The sequence below is a fragment of the Crocodylus porosus genome, unplaced genomic scaffold (genome assembly GCF_001723895.1).
Source record: "Crocodylus porosus isolate Cpor-Errol unplaced genomic scaffold, CroPor_comp1, whole genome shotgun sequence".
Classification (NCBI taxonomy): Eukaryota; Metazoa; Chordata; order Crocodylia; family Crocodylidae; genus Crocodylus; species Crocodylus porosus.
The window spans coordinates 43,007,185-43,024,117 of NW_017728909.1; the positions used below are offsets into that span (position 1 = coordinate 43,007,185).

The 16,933-nt window shown below is 40.6% G+C and overlaps 1 protein-coding gene across 1 annotated transcript in view; it reads right to left on the reverse strand.

Moving 5' to 3' along the window:
• The window catches only part of ADAMTS6 (ADAM metallopeptidase with thrombospondin type 1 motif 6), a 346,787-nt gene that overhangs the window by 288,560 nt on the left and 41,294 nt on the right, over positions 1–16,933 (reverse strand). The window contains exons 5-7 of the mRNA XM_019532140.1: positions 14,208–14,425; positions 13,564–13,647; positions 12,895–13,040 (exon numbers count right to left, since the gene is read on the reverse strand). Of these exons, the coding sequence (XP_019387685.1) occupies positions 12,895–13,040; positions 13,564–13,647; positions 14,208–14,425 (448 nt within the window). The remainder of the gene's footprint in view (positions 1–12,894; positions 13,041–13,563; positions 13,648–14,207; positions 14,426–16,933) is intronic.

A 16,933-nucleotide genomic window follows, 5' to 3' on the forward strand; every position in this document is an offset into this window, starting at 1 on the left:
TGAAGCTAGTTGGAGTTCAGTTGCAGCCTTGGCTTTCCTGGTTTGCTCCCTGCAGGACCAGACCAGTGCAGAATAATTCTCCTTGGAGGTGAATCCCGTCCTCCATCCTTTGTAGGCTTTCCTTTTTAGCTACAGTGGCCAGAAAAAGCTAAATATATAACAATACCTTGATTTGACAAAGGGTTAATTGCAGATTCCTCTCATTCCAAAGTCCCAGGAGCTAACAGCACTTACAACACCTAAGGGCTGTATCAGTTCAGAAACCTCCCTTTCAGGCTCCATGGTGCCCCAGCCACTTTCCAGCGGCTAATGGGCAAGATACTACAGCCTCACTGAGTGTATGGTGTAGTGATATTCACAGGAACCTGGAAAGAACATCTTCAGTGAATCAGGATAGCACTCCAGTTGCTTCAGGCTGCAGGTCTTACAGCAAATCCAGCAATACACATGCCAACATGGACTTTTTTGACAAGAAAGATGGGGCCGCTAAATTTGGAAGACAGCATCTCCAACTTCACTCTTAAGAACAGCGTGGCATGTTCCCTTAAGTGGAGTCAAGTAGCCCTGTTAAGGGCATTCAACTGTGAGCTTCCTGGTAATGAGGGAGTGGCCCACTGAGAGTTAAAGCCGCCACAGGAGAAGCCTGTGAAGAAATAGCTTGAGAGAAGGAAGCATGTGGTGCATTCAGCTGCTGGCTGCCAGAGAGAGCCAAGCTGCTGGGCTGGGAGCCAGAACAAAAAGGGGTCCCCCTCAAGTGCCTGGAAAGAAGCAGAAGGGCTTGGTTTCATTTATTTTGTTTTGTTCTGTGTGTACTTTTAAGGACTGTGTTATTGGGAGGTTGAAGTGCTCCTTGGGGGCAAAGCTACCTGCAAAAGTCAGCAAGCTGAATAACCCACTTAGAGGTATGCAAACAGGATTCAGAAGATAAACCCAGAGATATCAAATAGGCATTAAAAATGTTAAAATCATTCTGACTTATTGTGGTTGTTCTGAGCTCCTTCCAACCAGAGAATTGCTTTATTTTTTCTGTAGTCCAAAAATGAGTGAAAACTAAGAGTTGGCATTTTCCAAGGGTTGCCTCAAGTCTAAAAAAAAGTTGAGAACTACTATTCTAGATTCTATCTTTGCTCATACCACACAAGGCTTTCTAGTGTGTAGAATATGCTAGAATCCAGAATGAAAACTGAGTTTGTGTGCAGCATGCTTTTTTATTACAAATCTGTCCACAGTGGAAAGTTCACAATGATCTGGAAACAATCATTATGAATCTATATAATGTTTTGTGACTGGTTCCTCAGAAAGAATTTTTGGAGACGTATTCTGTGGAATCTGACTCAGGAGAGAATACTAGTGCATGGCAGTAGCAAACCTAGCAACAGACACAGTGAACCATGGATGATTGTTGCCAGGAAAATCTGTCTGTCTCAAAAAATGCTTCTTGATTATGTATTTGATACACTTCCAACATCTGGCAAGTTGCAAGTGGGTCTACTTGTTCGGACAAGTATTGGGAAATTGTCCATGAACACGTAACTTGCAACATCAGGCCTTATGGTGACTTCTGTCACTTGTTTTTAAGACTTTGGATGCAGATGGTAGATGGAAAGGAAACACATTTTACATCTTTGTAAGCTCCCATACACAAAAGCTCATTCTATGTTTGACATGGTGAGGATGTGCTGGTTTAGGAAGAAAATCTACACTATTCAGGTCTTCCACAGGATTTTCTGCTGAAAATTTTTCCTTCTGCTAGAGTTTTATTCAAACATCCTTTGTGTTGCTAAAGACTTAACCTTTGTCATAAAATCTATATGGAAAGTTTTTATATATCTTTACATTCCTGTATACTATTTTCCAGTGTTTTCTTAAATAGCCTGTCACCCATAGACTTGGAAACAGAAGAGCTGCCTCTGTATAGGACAAGGCCTCCTGCATCACCAAGTCAAGTTCCTTTGGGCTGCCTGCTATTCATAGATTTTTGCAAACAGCTGAATGAGGGAGCACCGCCTTTACTGTAAATTTTATTAGACTTCAAGAAAGACTGCTAAGAATATTTTATATAGAAGTTGTCATCTAGCACCTAAGATCTCCCATGCTCAGAGAGATGGTATTCAATGAGCCAGTTGCTTGCAACAAAACAGATTTTCAAATTTTTGATCTGAGTGGCCATAGCATAGGCTTTGAAATGTCCACATAAATTATTCTCTCTCTTCTCTTATACTTTGTGAGATCTTCTAGCAAAGAGACACCTACTGAAAAGTGACTATGCTTTCACCAGTGGGTCTATCAATATACTAACCTTAAATATCTAGCAGATGCACTAGTTTTCATATGAAATATGCTTATATTGTTAATGATCTAGTTTTCACCTGACATCTACTTACTGCTTGATAGGGGGAGGATATTTTCTAAATCCAAGATGACTCTGAATTTAAGATGAACCCCCAATAATGAGATTCTATACATGAAAATAGATAAATTTGTTTCAATTTTTCATGTATAGAATCTCATTACTAGGGGAGTCATCCTAAATGTGCACCCCCACCCACTCTAGCAGGGAAAGCAATGGCAGGTGGTGGGTGCGGGAATCCAGAAGTTTGACCCCTTTCCTTGCCACCCACACCCTGCTACCTGCCTCCCCACCTGGTACCTGACAACCCCTCCAACCTCAGTCCCCCTGCCCCCAACCCAGCCAGAGCTGCAGCTACTATATCAACTGCTACCAGACTGGACTTAGGCCAGAGCTCCATGCCCCAGGCTGGAAGAGGACCCAAACCTACCACAGCCCAAGTGATGGTAAGCGGTGGGGCAAGGGATGGGGGTGGGGGGAGAGCCAGTAAGTGAGAGACCTGCCACTATTTAAGACTTTTTTTCAGAATTCAAGAGTCAGTTGGTTCATTTCTCCTTCACTCCCTTGTATTCCATAATGGTGGAGCAGCATGGAGAATGGAGTACTTCTGTTTTAGACAAAGACTGCATGAAGTGTCCATTACATTTTAAGTGCCTTCAGAAACAGGGATCATGGGAAAGGAACCATGAGATACTTTCCTGCCATTGAAACACTGACTTTTTTCCCCCTCCCTCTAAAGCAGGGGTGTCCAACTTTTAATCAGCCAGGGGACACAAGACCTACAGGCTGGAAAACCATGTGTGCCGGCCCCTCTCCTTGATGCATCATGTGCAAGCAACCCTGGCCTTATCCCCAGTTCTCTGGCTGCAGCCTCCCCTGCTGCCCTGTACCACACCATGCTGCAACACATCACCTCCTGGCACAGGGTCAGGAAATGGATGCTGAAGGAGAGAGAGGGAGCCAGAGCTACATGGGAGCCCAGGGACTGACCCTCTGAAGGTTACCAGTTGGACAGCCCTGCTCTAAAGAACCAATACCTCCTAGAGTAAGAACCAGACAGGCACAATTCCTATTACATTGTTCCCTGAAATCAGACACCTTTTCATTAGCGAGGTGAGGGACTGTGGGCTGATAACTTATGAAATGACTTATGAAATGGTAAGTAGCAGGCCTGAGCAAAAGCACTTCTTTGCATGCCCAGGGTACAGATTAAGGGAAGAAGTATATGAAAAAAGAAAAGCCCTAGCAAAGAAGTTTTGAAGCCAATCAACTCCTGAAGCTTTTCAGAGAGAACATGGAGTTGAGGAATTGTCAAGAACAATTTTTTTTATAATCAGTTTCTTTTTGAATTGGGTCATTCTTTCCTGACAGCAAAAAAACTTGAAGAAAAGGAAAATTCAGTTGGAATATTCTCACTGATAATCCTCCACTGTGGTCCTGAGGGAGGAGGTTTTGTCGACTGAAGGGGTGGCCAACCCATGGTACGTGTGCCAGAAGTGGCACGTGTAACCACTTACTTTGGCACGTGGCAAATCCAGTAAGGATTAGAGAGAACCACACTAAATAGGGAAGAGAAGAGAGAGCAGAGTTGTGGAATGGGCCTGGCAAAGGAACTGGAATGGCTCTGGTGAATGGGCGGTGCTTACCTTTTGGCACAGCTGCCCAAAAGCTTGCCTACACTGGTATAACCCTATCCCTTACCCCCAAAAAGTATGCTATGCAGCTCTCCCTAAAGCCTGGTGAATCCCAAAATATTTATTTTTATCACAGTAACTCTGCACTTCTAAGCCAGATTAATTTGCAGCAATTCCATCTACACGGCTCTCCTAGAACCATGCTATCAGGAACTTTTTCAAGCACACATAGCCCCTGGGACTTTGGAGAGTTGCTCTGTGAAAAACATAATACAGCCCATGTTGCATTAAAATGATTTCCACGGTGTAGTATGGTTGAAGATCAAAGTTCATCTCCATTCCAGTCCACCTACTTCTTTTCCAGCTTGGCCAGTTTCAGCAACCTCCTCCTCAGCATGGATTCCTGAACCACATTCTACCCTCTCCCACGTTCAGCAGAAAGGAGCTGGTGGCTGCCCCTCTCTTCTGCACAGTAGTGGAATACACTACCATTTATGGCTTGAATCATCCTCTCTGGGATCTACAAGGCTTTTAAACTGTCCCTTTAGCATCTGTTTTCTCAGTTGGCTCCTTCACTTGCTTTGGGATTTGAGATTTGTGCAAGCAGATCTTTGCAGAGATATTCTTCCTCCAGAAATCTCTTGTATGACTTCTGCCATAGGAGAGGATGATCTGGTCTTAAAATCTCAAAATCAAAGCAAATAATTGATCCATACTTCAAAGATGTATCTGCAGTAGCTTTCCCTTTTATTAATCATTTTATTAACCCAAGTTTCTTTTTCTTCTTATGAACGCCATTAACATAAAATGTCATGAAGGTTATAATGCAATAATTATTATAACTGACTTAAGTATTTCCTGATCTCCTGAATATAGGAGCAACTGAATGGTATAAAGAGTTTATAGAACAGAAAACTAAGAAATATATGCATTAGCCTACTATAAAGGTTAAATCTTATTTCATCTTTACACATAGTTTCCTAGTAGCGAGGGTCAGGAGGGACCTGAACAGATTATCTAGCCTGACCCCCTGCCACAGGCAGGGATGAATGTTGGGTTCACAAGACCCCAGACAGGTGATCATCTAACCTCTCTTTAAATTTACCCAAGGTAGGGGCGAGGACCACTTTCCTGGGAAGTTGGTTCCAAATTCTGGCCACCCTAACCATAAAATATTGCCTCCTGATCTCTAACCTAAACCTATTCTCCATCAGCTTATTACCATTGTTCCTCATCACCCCAGGTGGTGCAGGGGAGAAAGGGCTCTTCCTATTTGCTGATGATCTCCCCTGATGAGTTTGTAGGCAGCCACCAGGTCCCCCCTCAGCCTCCTCTTGCCGAGGCTGAACAGGTTCAGGTCCCTCAGTCTCTCCTCATAGGGCCTGTCCTGCTGCCCTCTCACCAAATGGGTGGCCCTCCTCTGAACTCTCTCCCGGCTGGCCACATCCCTTTTAAAGTGCAGCGCCCAGTACTGGACACAGTACTCCAACTGTGGCCTGACCAATGTTGCATAGAGGGGGAGCATCACCTCTCTGGACCGGCCTGAGATGCATCTTTGGATGCATGACAAGGTATGGCTGGCCTTGAGCCGCCAATGCCAGACCACGGCCAGCATGTTCATCTTGGAGTCAATAATGACTCCAAGATCCCTTTCCACCTCTGTGCTTTCAAGAAGGGAACTCCCCAACCTATATGTATGCTGTGGATTCCTTCTCCCAAGGTGCAGCACCCTGCATTTATCTACATTGAACCCCATCCTATTCTCATCTGCCCATTTTTGTAGTCTGTCTAAATCTAGTTGCAGCCTCTGTCTCCCTTCAAGTGTGCCCACCTTGCCCCACATCTTAGTGTCATCAGCAAACTTGGACAATGTGCTTTCACTTAAGTGACAATTAGGTAGCAGTGTAAATGTCATTTTTGGCTCTTGCACATAGTTTGGATTCTATACCCACCTCTGGTGGAATATGATCGCCCAGCATATATACATGCAAAGAGAAGGGGGAGGGGGCCTTACACCTTTTAGCCTGGTACGACACTCACCCAGAGAATAGAAGACCTGGCTTCTAACCACTCACCTCTTTACCTTGAAGAACTGCCACAGTGTGCAGCCCATATGTAATAAGTAAACCACTCTTCTCCCCCTGCATCCAGCTCTCTGCACCTACTGCCGCGTCTCTTAGACCAGTAGCATCCCCAGCTGTTCCTCTGTAAACTTCAGCTGCTGCTACCCTCCCCTGCCTGCTGGCTAGGGTGACCACCTTTTCCAAATTGACAGGTGAAACACATGCCCAGCCCCCTTCCCCTGGTTGTACGGCCCCCTTCCCCTGGTTGTAGAGCCAAGCGGAGCCCATGGGGGCGTGGAGGCAGCAGTGAATGTGGCCTGCTGCACGCTCCCCACCCTGCTGCCCTCCCCCAGGAGCCTTGTGCTGGCTGTGCTGCCATGGCAAGGTGCCCCCTGCCCACCCAGCAACAGCAAGGAGCACAATTCCATGCCACTGCTGCCAGGAAGGCAGGGGGCATCTCAACATGGCTGGGGTGAGGTTCCTGGGGGAAGACATCAGGGTGGGGAGCCCTGAGCCTGCATCCCCACCCCCATTACGCCCTCCCCAGGAGTGTGCACAGCAGTAGGGAGCTGCAGCAGCTGCCCTCCCCCTCCCCCCCCCATATGAGCCACCCATGGCTCTGTCCCACTCTGGGTACTGCGGCTGCACATTCCTGCCCTGGGCCCCATGTACCAACCAAGCTGGGCAGCACCCCCAGCTCCAGTCCCAGCCACCGACCCTGCCCACTCCCTCCCTTACCATGGGTGCCTCAATCTGCACCCCCTACCATAGACTTACCTGAAAGCAGCTGGCAGAGTGGCTCTCTACCACTGCCTGGGGTTGCATTACTGCCCAGGTACATCTGTACATGCACATACATGCACATGGCGCCCTCTGAGCCTCCCTCCCCTCAGCTCTTTGCAGGCTGGAACTCTGCCAGCCTAGAAGGGGAAACCCACCATTTCCTGTGTTTCTCCACACTGAACAGAAAACCCAAACCCCTGCATGACACTGCAAATCTGGGACAAATGTGTTCTGGAGTCATGCAGCCCAAGACTGAGACTTGATGTTCCCATTTCAAGACTGTCCCACCAAATTAGAGATGGGTGGTCACCTCATCTCTGGCACACCGTGCTACCCACTCTGAGCAGTATGCTTTTCTGCTGGGAGGCAGGCATGAAGACGGAGCCAAGTTCTTCAGCTTATCTTGCCCCTGCAGCTTCTCCCATGCTCCCTGATGGCATAATTAGTTCCTACAGTGTCAGAATCATTAACTTCTATTCCCACTAAATTTTCCTTAGATATTTGTAGTCTACATTATTAGTATTCTTGAGCAATGGAACAGAGTTTCCAAGTGTCTCATCACAGTGGATCTGCCCTTCAGTCTACCATGACAGGGTAAAATAATTCTTACGCACATATGGAAAAAAAACATGAAAAGTTCTCTACAATTTATCTCTATTTGAAAATATTTGAAAAATTCACAACCAGCAATCTCATGACAATGTTAATGCCTCTCATGTGGATACTGACAGTGCCAAGGGAGACTACCTCTGTCACCAACCAGTATGTCTCATATATTCTGTAACAATATATTTAACAAGAAATAAGAACAGTAGTAGTAAGACAAGCAAGATTATGGAAAAGTGTTGAGCTATGTGCTCAATGGCTATTTAATGCATCTGGCACAAAGATTAATATATGTAAGTTATTAAAACATAATATATGTAAGCTACTTAAAACTAGAAAATACACAGAATAGATTATATATGGCATTATCCAGTTTTACTGAAATCTGTATAAACTAAACTTTACAAAGCTATCTGGATTACTCATTATAAGATACATTATGCACCTGTTATTTTGTTCATATGTATAATTCAAGCATATTCTACTATAAGTACTATTATTTAACTATTGCTTCCTCACAGATGGAGTACTATTTAATTCAGTAGTATTGTGGTGTTAATCAGGACTGAAAAAAGAAGTTATATATAAATCCATCATTTATATGTGTTTCAATTGCTTTAACATTACAAAATTCCCAAATTTCTAAACATTAGGATACTAATTTCAGAGGCCAAATCCATGTTAATACAATTTGTGAACACAGAGAGAGAGACCATCTCTAACTCAATTTTTTTGTGCAAGAAAAAAGATCTTCTTACTTTCTTTGTAACTGTAATAATTGATTCTGTTACACAACAGAGTAGGCGCATCTGTATGAGTGGCCAACTGTTACTGTGCAGTCCTTTAGTACTCACTTTAGCAAGCACTAAAGGACTGCTCAGTAAGCGCCAGTACTGTGCAGTCCCAGTGCTGCATGGGTCGTTTCTGACCCTACTGTGCAGTAGAGATGAGCTACTGTGCAGTAGTTCATTGCTACTGCACATTACCAGCGGTGTCATGGTTCATGCCTGCCGACGCTATGTCACTAAAGCTCACGCATGGCCATTCTGATCATAGTTTTGCAAAGCACAATAAATTTGCTTTTCATTTTCAAGATAAAGTCTTCAGATGTGATACTACCAATGGGAAAAGACATTTCATGCACTGGCTCTTTTAAATAAACATAACCCTTTAAATGAATGGTTTCTTCATTCAAATGTGTAAAATATTTAAATTTTAAGGGCCAAATTCTGCCCCTTTGGAGATACACACACATCTCCATTTCCCCCTGGAACCCTCTTCTGCATGGGTTATTGGGTACGTGTTTTCTTTGGTCTTCTACCAAACTGGGAAGTAAAATTAGCTGCAGATCTCTCCTGGCAGAAGATTCATTCCCTGCACAGTTTATTCAGTCTGTCATATATGTTATTTGGAAAAACAGCTGTTTAGTATCTTGACAAAACAAGTTACTGGTCTCAGGCTATAAATCCACACTTTAATAACAACCTATTTTTTCTTTAAAAATATTTCACTTTGTAAAATTAAAAAAAAAAGAAAAAGAAAGACACAGTATAAATCTTTGTATTTTGTTATGGCCCCAAGGCCTAAGAAGCAGGTAGCCTTTGCAAAGGAGGAAGAGGACACTTTATGCCTCCTTTCTTTTCTATACAAGTGTCCAAGACAAGAAATGTTCTTGTCTATAAATTCTACTGCTATAGAATTAACCAAGGTATAAGGTGACTTAAGAATGGTAAAAAGTTGCCAGGAAGAGAAAGTTACATTCCGTTTTAATGATCAAAAATATGTTATACTACCTTTAAAATTAAGGGCAAGAAGAGAGTGCCTGAAATGCAAATGCTTCATATTTAGTTGGGTTAGGTCTGCCATGACAAAATAATTTCACTTTGAACAATGGATATTTTACCAACTAAATTTTCATATTTGAAAGGAAAGGAAACAAACTACACGATTTTTTAAAGCACACAAAGAGGTGAGGAAGCAGGTGGTCAGTCATAGACAGTCAACAGACTGCTAGGAGGAAGATGCTGTAAATCTATAGAGATATGAGAACCAAATCATAAGAGGAAAGGAAAAAGGGTAGGTCTGAGTTTTTCTTTGTATACAGCTTGAAAAACCTTTATCCAGTTCTATACCACTGAGCAATGTAGTAATATAATGCGTGACGCCAACAGTGTGATATCCAAATGTAAGGACTAAATTTTGTCTTTACATCATATACCACTGCTGTTCATATTCAATGATAAAATACAGACTTCCAACAAGTGTCCAGCCTATTTTTATTTTTTTTAAGATAAGAAAAAGGTTTTAGGATTCAAAGATCATTTCCTAAAATCAAAGTCACGCTAGGGAGAGAGAAAATACATCCTCTAAGCACTTTTACTCTATTAATATTCAGAGACTTTCTACAGAATCCTGTCAGCTAAGTATCCTAGAATTACTAATATTTCTTTTCAATGACTTCATTGAAACAATCACTGAATAAAGATATTGTATGTAGCCTCAGACAAAAAAAAGACTTGAGTAAAACTTACAATAAGAAACGGTGATAGAAAAAACAGCTTTCACTTGTTTAACTTTTAGTTCAGCAGAAGTCTTGTAAAAAATTAATATCTAGTAATATTGTTCAAAACTGACAAAACCAGAAAAAAATACTTTTATACAGTTCTGCAGTACATGTTTAAAAGCAATCAAAAGCAGAGTAAATGTGTGAAATTCCTTTATCAGTTAATCACACTGTATTAGATAACTGCTAAACATGTTTATAAAGTCAGCCATTCTTCTGGGACCCTCTAATACACATAGAGTGTATGCCATATTACCTACCTACTTTTAAGACAAAATCCCATTGAAGTATGTAGCTCCTATTGATTCCAGGGGCTTAGCACCCTGTGCCCTCAGAGACTCACCAGCTGTGTTGAAGGAGGGTAGTTTGCTGCTATAGTGTTGCCAGGAAATGCTCTTTCTAGTCAGCATTCCTCTTCCTATAGTATAAACATTCGCAGCACTAAAGAAGCAAAAACTACATTCCCAAGACTGATTATAGCAACAAAAACATGCAATTTTTTAATAACTGCAATGAGGGGCCATCATATGAAAAGAATGCCTCATGTCCTTTTAAATTGATTGATGCTATCCCCAAACAGAGACTGTGAATTCAAGTATAATATTTCATTTGTAACTCGGCAATTATTTGTCAGCAAACTGTTTATTCACCAAAAAATAATTTTGGTGAACCCAAAACTATTGGTGAAATTGACCTGCAACCATTGCACCTTGCATAATAGAACTTATATTGAGCCAGCGCAGTGGTGTGAAAATAATTTAATTAAGGACACATGTCTATAGTAATATGTCTTTTTTATTTTAAATTATTCAAATATAATAATCAATTTTAGGATGGAATGTATGGTTTCTTCAAAATCCCTGATCATAGCATAAAATGATATCAGCTTCTTCAGGGAGAGTAAATCCTGATTTCAATTTTTACCCACTGCTGTAATACTATTCAGTTGAATGGGACTATTAAAATAAGTAAGAATTACTCATATGAAGTCAAAGGAAATTTTGTCACTAATTCGGGCCCAGGTTCTGCAATTAACTACAACCACTTCTACAATAGCAGTGTTTTACCAGAAGAGGAATATTGATCTATAAGAGCAGCAACATGCTCTTTTAGATACAGTAATGCAACTAAAAACAGCAGTAGTTTGTGCCAGTTTAGTAAAACTGCCACCCCCTATGCCAGCAGAGAGCTAACCTTTTCGGAAGACATGTCACGAATTAAGCCACATGACCTCCCTGAGTGTCACTCCAATCCCCTTTCCCTGCCCAATCTGCTGCTCTGCTTTCTACTCCTTCCCCAAGCTGCCACTGCTTTCCTTGCTCCCTCTCCAGTCTGCTGTGTGCAACACACAAAGGATACCTTTGCCACTTGTGGCACACCTGCCACAGGTTGGCCACCCCTGATTCAAAAGCAAACAAGTTAAGGTGCTTTTGCTAGCACAGTTATACTGGTCCAGGACTACACCTCTTTACATTTGAGTGACATCACTATGTTAGCAGAAGTTTACACTGTAAACAGATTTAGGCATTTGCTTAACTTTGTGAGCAGCCACAGTAAATCAATGGAATTATACACATGCATAACACTAAACTTTTACACAAGTTTTTGTAAGATGAAGGCTCTAAAATAGAATTTTATACTGTACTGAGGGATCTTTAAAAGTGATTTTTGACCCAGCACACCAAGACAGCTTATTCAATTACTATGGAGTTTATTGTATTAATCTAACTAGTGCATGTGCTCATTAAAAGTAAGTATTAAAATCTACCTATGACATAGTAAAGAAAAGTTGATAGAAAAGCATTTTGCATTAAAATCGTTCCATAAAAATACCTAGAGTCTTTAGAATTTTCCTTCTGTGCTTCTATACATTTTTAAAAGTTCCAATATATTTTTCAATATATTTTTCAACATACCATGCCTTTTATAATAAGTTACAGTAAGGAATTAACTCCTGAGGTGATTGTTCTACATTGTTTCAATGCACAGAACCTCCATTGATATTGCACATAAGCAACAAGTGTAGAATATAAATTTTCTAAAAAAGGGCATCTGTAACAGGGAAATTAAGGATCCTTAGTTATATGCAACAATACTGGAGTCGCTGCCTTAATTAAAAAACAAAACAAAACACACAGTCTGTAAGAAACAGATGCACACACCATGCTATTTGAATATAACCTCTTAGTAAAGTATAATATTTGCTTGCTTGAAACTATAAAAAAAGGAATACAATGATATTTACCAGAATTGCAAAATTATTGAGCAAGCAGTGTTGAAACTTTTATAATATGAGTAGTATTTACATCAAGACTGATTTATATATAAATAGGTTCAGTATGGGCGTTGAAAATATCAGTCTCTCTTCATAATTAAGTGCAACAAAGAGCAACAAATACTAGGGCAAATCCTCAACTTGCAAAAATCTGCATGTGTCTACCGACATAAAGGGAGTGACACTGATCTATACCAGCTGGGGATCTGGCATATAATTCTTTGCACAGAAAACATTATATAATACCAACAAGACCTATGTTTTTCTTATACTTTTTTTCATTCTTCCCCCCAGAAGTTTAAGAATTTTTTGTTCAACTATAAAAAGGATGATATTTTCAAGCAAAATCATCAACTCTTCTGTAAGATTTTTTTTTGTTTACTGGAGCAGTCATGAGAAGTACAGTGACTGAAATTGAAAGTCTATAGACATTTTCCTTCCAAATTTTAATCTATATTTTAATAGTCTGATATATGCAAGACAAGCAACCTATTATCTTTTTGCCCTCGTAAGATTACCTACCCATTAAATTACTCTAATTGAAGCTTCTATATACACAAAAATATAAAAAAGCTATAGAAAGAAAATAAAATAAACACAAGACTTGCAGTAAACCATACCTAGTTATAAGAACCGCATTATCATGGTGAGCAATCCCATTTTCTGGAATGGTGTTTCCATCACTTTGGTGGGAGAGAATGGATTTCTGCCACTTACAGAAGCTATCGAGGGACTTGTCTGCATGGTGGTTTATCTCCAAGTTTGGCTGCAATACAACATGCATACCAGAAATGTTCCAAACAAATTACTAAGGTCAGTTGTTAAGACTTTTGAAGACTAAAATGGGACTATAATTAGAAGCAGTGGTTTCTAGGAATAATCTCTTTCTGCCAATTTTTATCTTTGTAAAATCTAACCCAGAGTTTAGTTTGTGCATTACTGAATATGCATTTTTTCAGTTCCAGCTTTAATAATGATTATGTCAATATAAAAATTGCAGATTATCAAAATACAGAACTAGAAACAAAATTGCAATTTTAAGTTTCAATCACTGCAAACCACAAAAGTAAGCTAATATTCACCTAATGTAAAGAATATATATATTCAGGATATGACAAATATTCCTTCAATCTACTTGAAACTTGCTTAAAATAGTAAAAGCTTACAGATGATGGTTTTACTAAAATGCAGGCTTTCCAAATAATAATTAGGTGGATTCTATAATGCTACTCGGTGAAGTACCCTGTATTTTAAGGGTAAAAGGTTTATTTGATTGTAGTTTATCTTACCTGATCTTCAGTAAGAACAATCAGCCGTGTCACTATAATATTCACAACGTTTCCAAGACTGGAATCACGATAAAGTTTGGCAACCTGACCTCCAGAAAATAAGAAAAGACACAAAGTCAGACAAGAAACACTGTTCATTTAATTTGTATTTAAACATTAGCCAGCAAAATATCATTTCATAATCAGAACAATTATTAAAACATCTAATTAAAAGTTATTTATAAATCAGTCTTAATTATTCTGTAAAATAAATCACAATTATTTCTCTCTACATGTGTTTTCAGTGAAACATTTTATCCAGTGAGAATGTTTCATAACTGATCCATTCATAGAAAGAAGTGTTCAGAATATCAGTCTAAACAACAGGACCAAACACTATCATCCCAACGTAATTACAGGGTCAATATACCTTTAAAATTAAACCCAAAGACATTGAAATGTCATTTCAGATACATAGCATACTCTGACTTGAAAAAAGAAAGTCTTCCATTTCTACTTTTAGTAATAACGTTTGCTATATTTCAACTGTGACTTCAAGGCATCCTTAAGGCATCATAAATTTCAAATTGGAAATTCAGTTGCATAACTGCCTATCCTTAAAACAACATGTTCATTATATTAACATATAGAGGGGTCAAACTTACAATATTCATTACACTCAAAATGTAATGCTCAATGTCTTTGCGACCATGGTATCCCACCATCATTTTGTCTGCTACTACCAGCGTCTCCACAAACCGTTCAATGCTTACTGATCTCTTCTGTCGACTGTGACTACTTAACGTGTCATTATTTGGAAGTGAAGTTGGAAAAGCAGATGTATCACTCATCCACCCAGGTTTACTCCTTCTTGTGAGGTCTTCTAGGAATCAAAATAATTAACCACTTCAGACAGGTTACTAGCTAAAGTTGTCCAAGTACAGCTCTTTTCTGCTGATATAGTCTTAAAGCTTCTAAAAAAAACAAGATCTTCTGAGACAGGAAGATACTAAATCTTTTCTTTAAAAATAATATTTTTTAAATTGCATTAGAAAATGTGGAAGTTAAAAAGTAGCTTGATATAATTTTAAATACATTGCAAGTTACCTGAAAACTGGCAAGTAAATCAGTAAATTAATCCAAATTAAGTTATAACAAGAAATGGGTCCATAAAGACATGAGGTACCCTGAGTCACACCATTTTTAACTCCCAACTGCACTGACAGCATAAAAATAAAAATGAAAAACACCCAGTGGCTTTTAAAAAATCAGTTAATCTACCCTAGCTCTACAAAGACTATTATTCAGTACATAATTATAATTGCATGGTTATTATATAGTGTCACTAAAGGGAAAACTTAACATTATTTGGGTGCCTTAAGAGAGTACTCTAATAGTGCAAATATGTTCTACTGTTCATATTTAACAAACTTAAAATGGGAACAAAAATATTACAATAATGTTGCAATTACCACCAAAGCAAGTAGCACAAAGATTTTCAATTTAATTCTGATTAAAGTGCAAAAGTTTACCCATCCTTATCTATGGAATAGCAACTAGTACTTACATAATTAAATGTCCTTAATTAAAATTTAATAAAGCACTTAATCATACACCTAATTTTAACACATATGCTTAAGTACATCCATATCTGACAGCATACAAACACACAGCCTTAATTTGAAATACCATATTTACACAAATACGTGTTTTTTCCCCTAATCAGCATAAGGAAAAAATGCACCCCATCTCACATTTGTATACAAAGAAACTTCCGTAAATACATTATCTATCATTAAATTGCTGCCAAAGGAAAGCCATGGAAACCAACTATGAAGTTGATTAAATGCAGTCAACACTGAACATGACTATTAAATATGTGTTTGGCCATATTGGGCAAACATAGATAGAAACCTTTTTGTGTGTGTGTGAGACAGAGAGAGAAAGACAGACCCTTAAAAAACAATGAGCAGTTGTTCCCCTGGAAGAGAATGAACACCGGGGCTGGAGGTACTGCAATACCAGGCCTGCACTCGGAGAGGCTGGAACACATTCTGACACATTCTCCTATTGCCAAAAATGCTGATGGGAACTTACCTTTTTCTGAGGAGGGGAGGGGGAATATATATATGTATAAAATCCTCTGTCATAAACTTTCCATCACACTCCTCAAACCGCATTAAGAAACCCACGCACCCGTTACAATAAATGCACCCACACCCCTGCGCCCCCATGCACCCACCCACTGTCCTTCCATAACCCAATCACAGTTCCTTAGTCCAAGCCCCAGTTCGGGTTTACAATCTCAGTTTATTTGCAGTCCTTTCACTTTCGATGTCGCTGTCACTTCCACTGCTGCTGATCCTGTTGTTCTTCTCGCTGTCTTCAGGTCCAGTTGCGTCGCTGTCCTCTTCGTTTTCCTTTTCGACTTCCCCTCCCCAGAGGTCTTGGAACAGCCTGTGCCACATATCCCTTTTCCAGGTGGAGTTGGCGGTATTTTCTCCATCCTCTCCCACCGACTTCTGGTAGTAGGACTAGAGTTCACTCAGAAACATTTTAACACAATCTTTCCTTGAGGTCAGTGTCTGTATAAAAGCAGGTTTCTGCATTGCCACAGAGCACTCCTGGGGCAGGACACAAACTGATTGAAGTGGGTTGTTTGGGACCCCTGATGTTGATTCAAGTGTCTGTACACCTCCCTTGTCATCAGCCTGACTCCTGTCACTTCCTTAAGGAGCCAGATTACCTTTTCCCACATTCCCTTGGCATAGGGACAGAGCCACAGGAGGTGGCTGATGGTCTCATTCTCACTGCGGTGTCTTTCCCTGGGGCAGCTGGGTCTAGTCTCTCACCTCACTCTGTGCCTCCATGTCTTCACTGGCAGTGCACAGTGAGCTATGAGCCATTTCAGGGCTCTGTGGTCTTTACGTAGGTCCTTGCGGAAGATCTGATCCCAGACGGCCTGGCAGTCATCGTCAGAGAGCAGTTCCATGGTCGATAGCCTATCTCTGTCTCTGACTGCCTTCTGTATCTTCTCCTGTGGTTGGACATGGTCTCTGGGCTTTCCTTCTGTAGCCCGTACTCACTCCAGAACTCGTCCAGCACACTGTACACTGAACCAGGGGTATTCCATGGTGCACGCTCTCCCTTTGGCTGGAGCGTACACCCCCCCTCCCCCCAGTCTCAGGAAGTGACCTGTGAAATACCTGACAAGACAGGCTGTTTTGGTTGCTGGTTTGTGTACTGTGCCTGTAGGAATGGTGGATGTCTGACACCCCTCTGCCCCCGGCCCATTTCTTTTTGTATAGGGTCTTTCTTGCCACCTTCACCATTCTAGATCCCCAGAAGAAACCGTACATGGCTCTCTGGATTCTGTGGGTGACACTCGGGG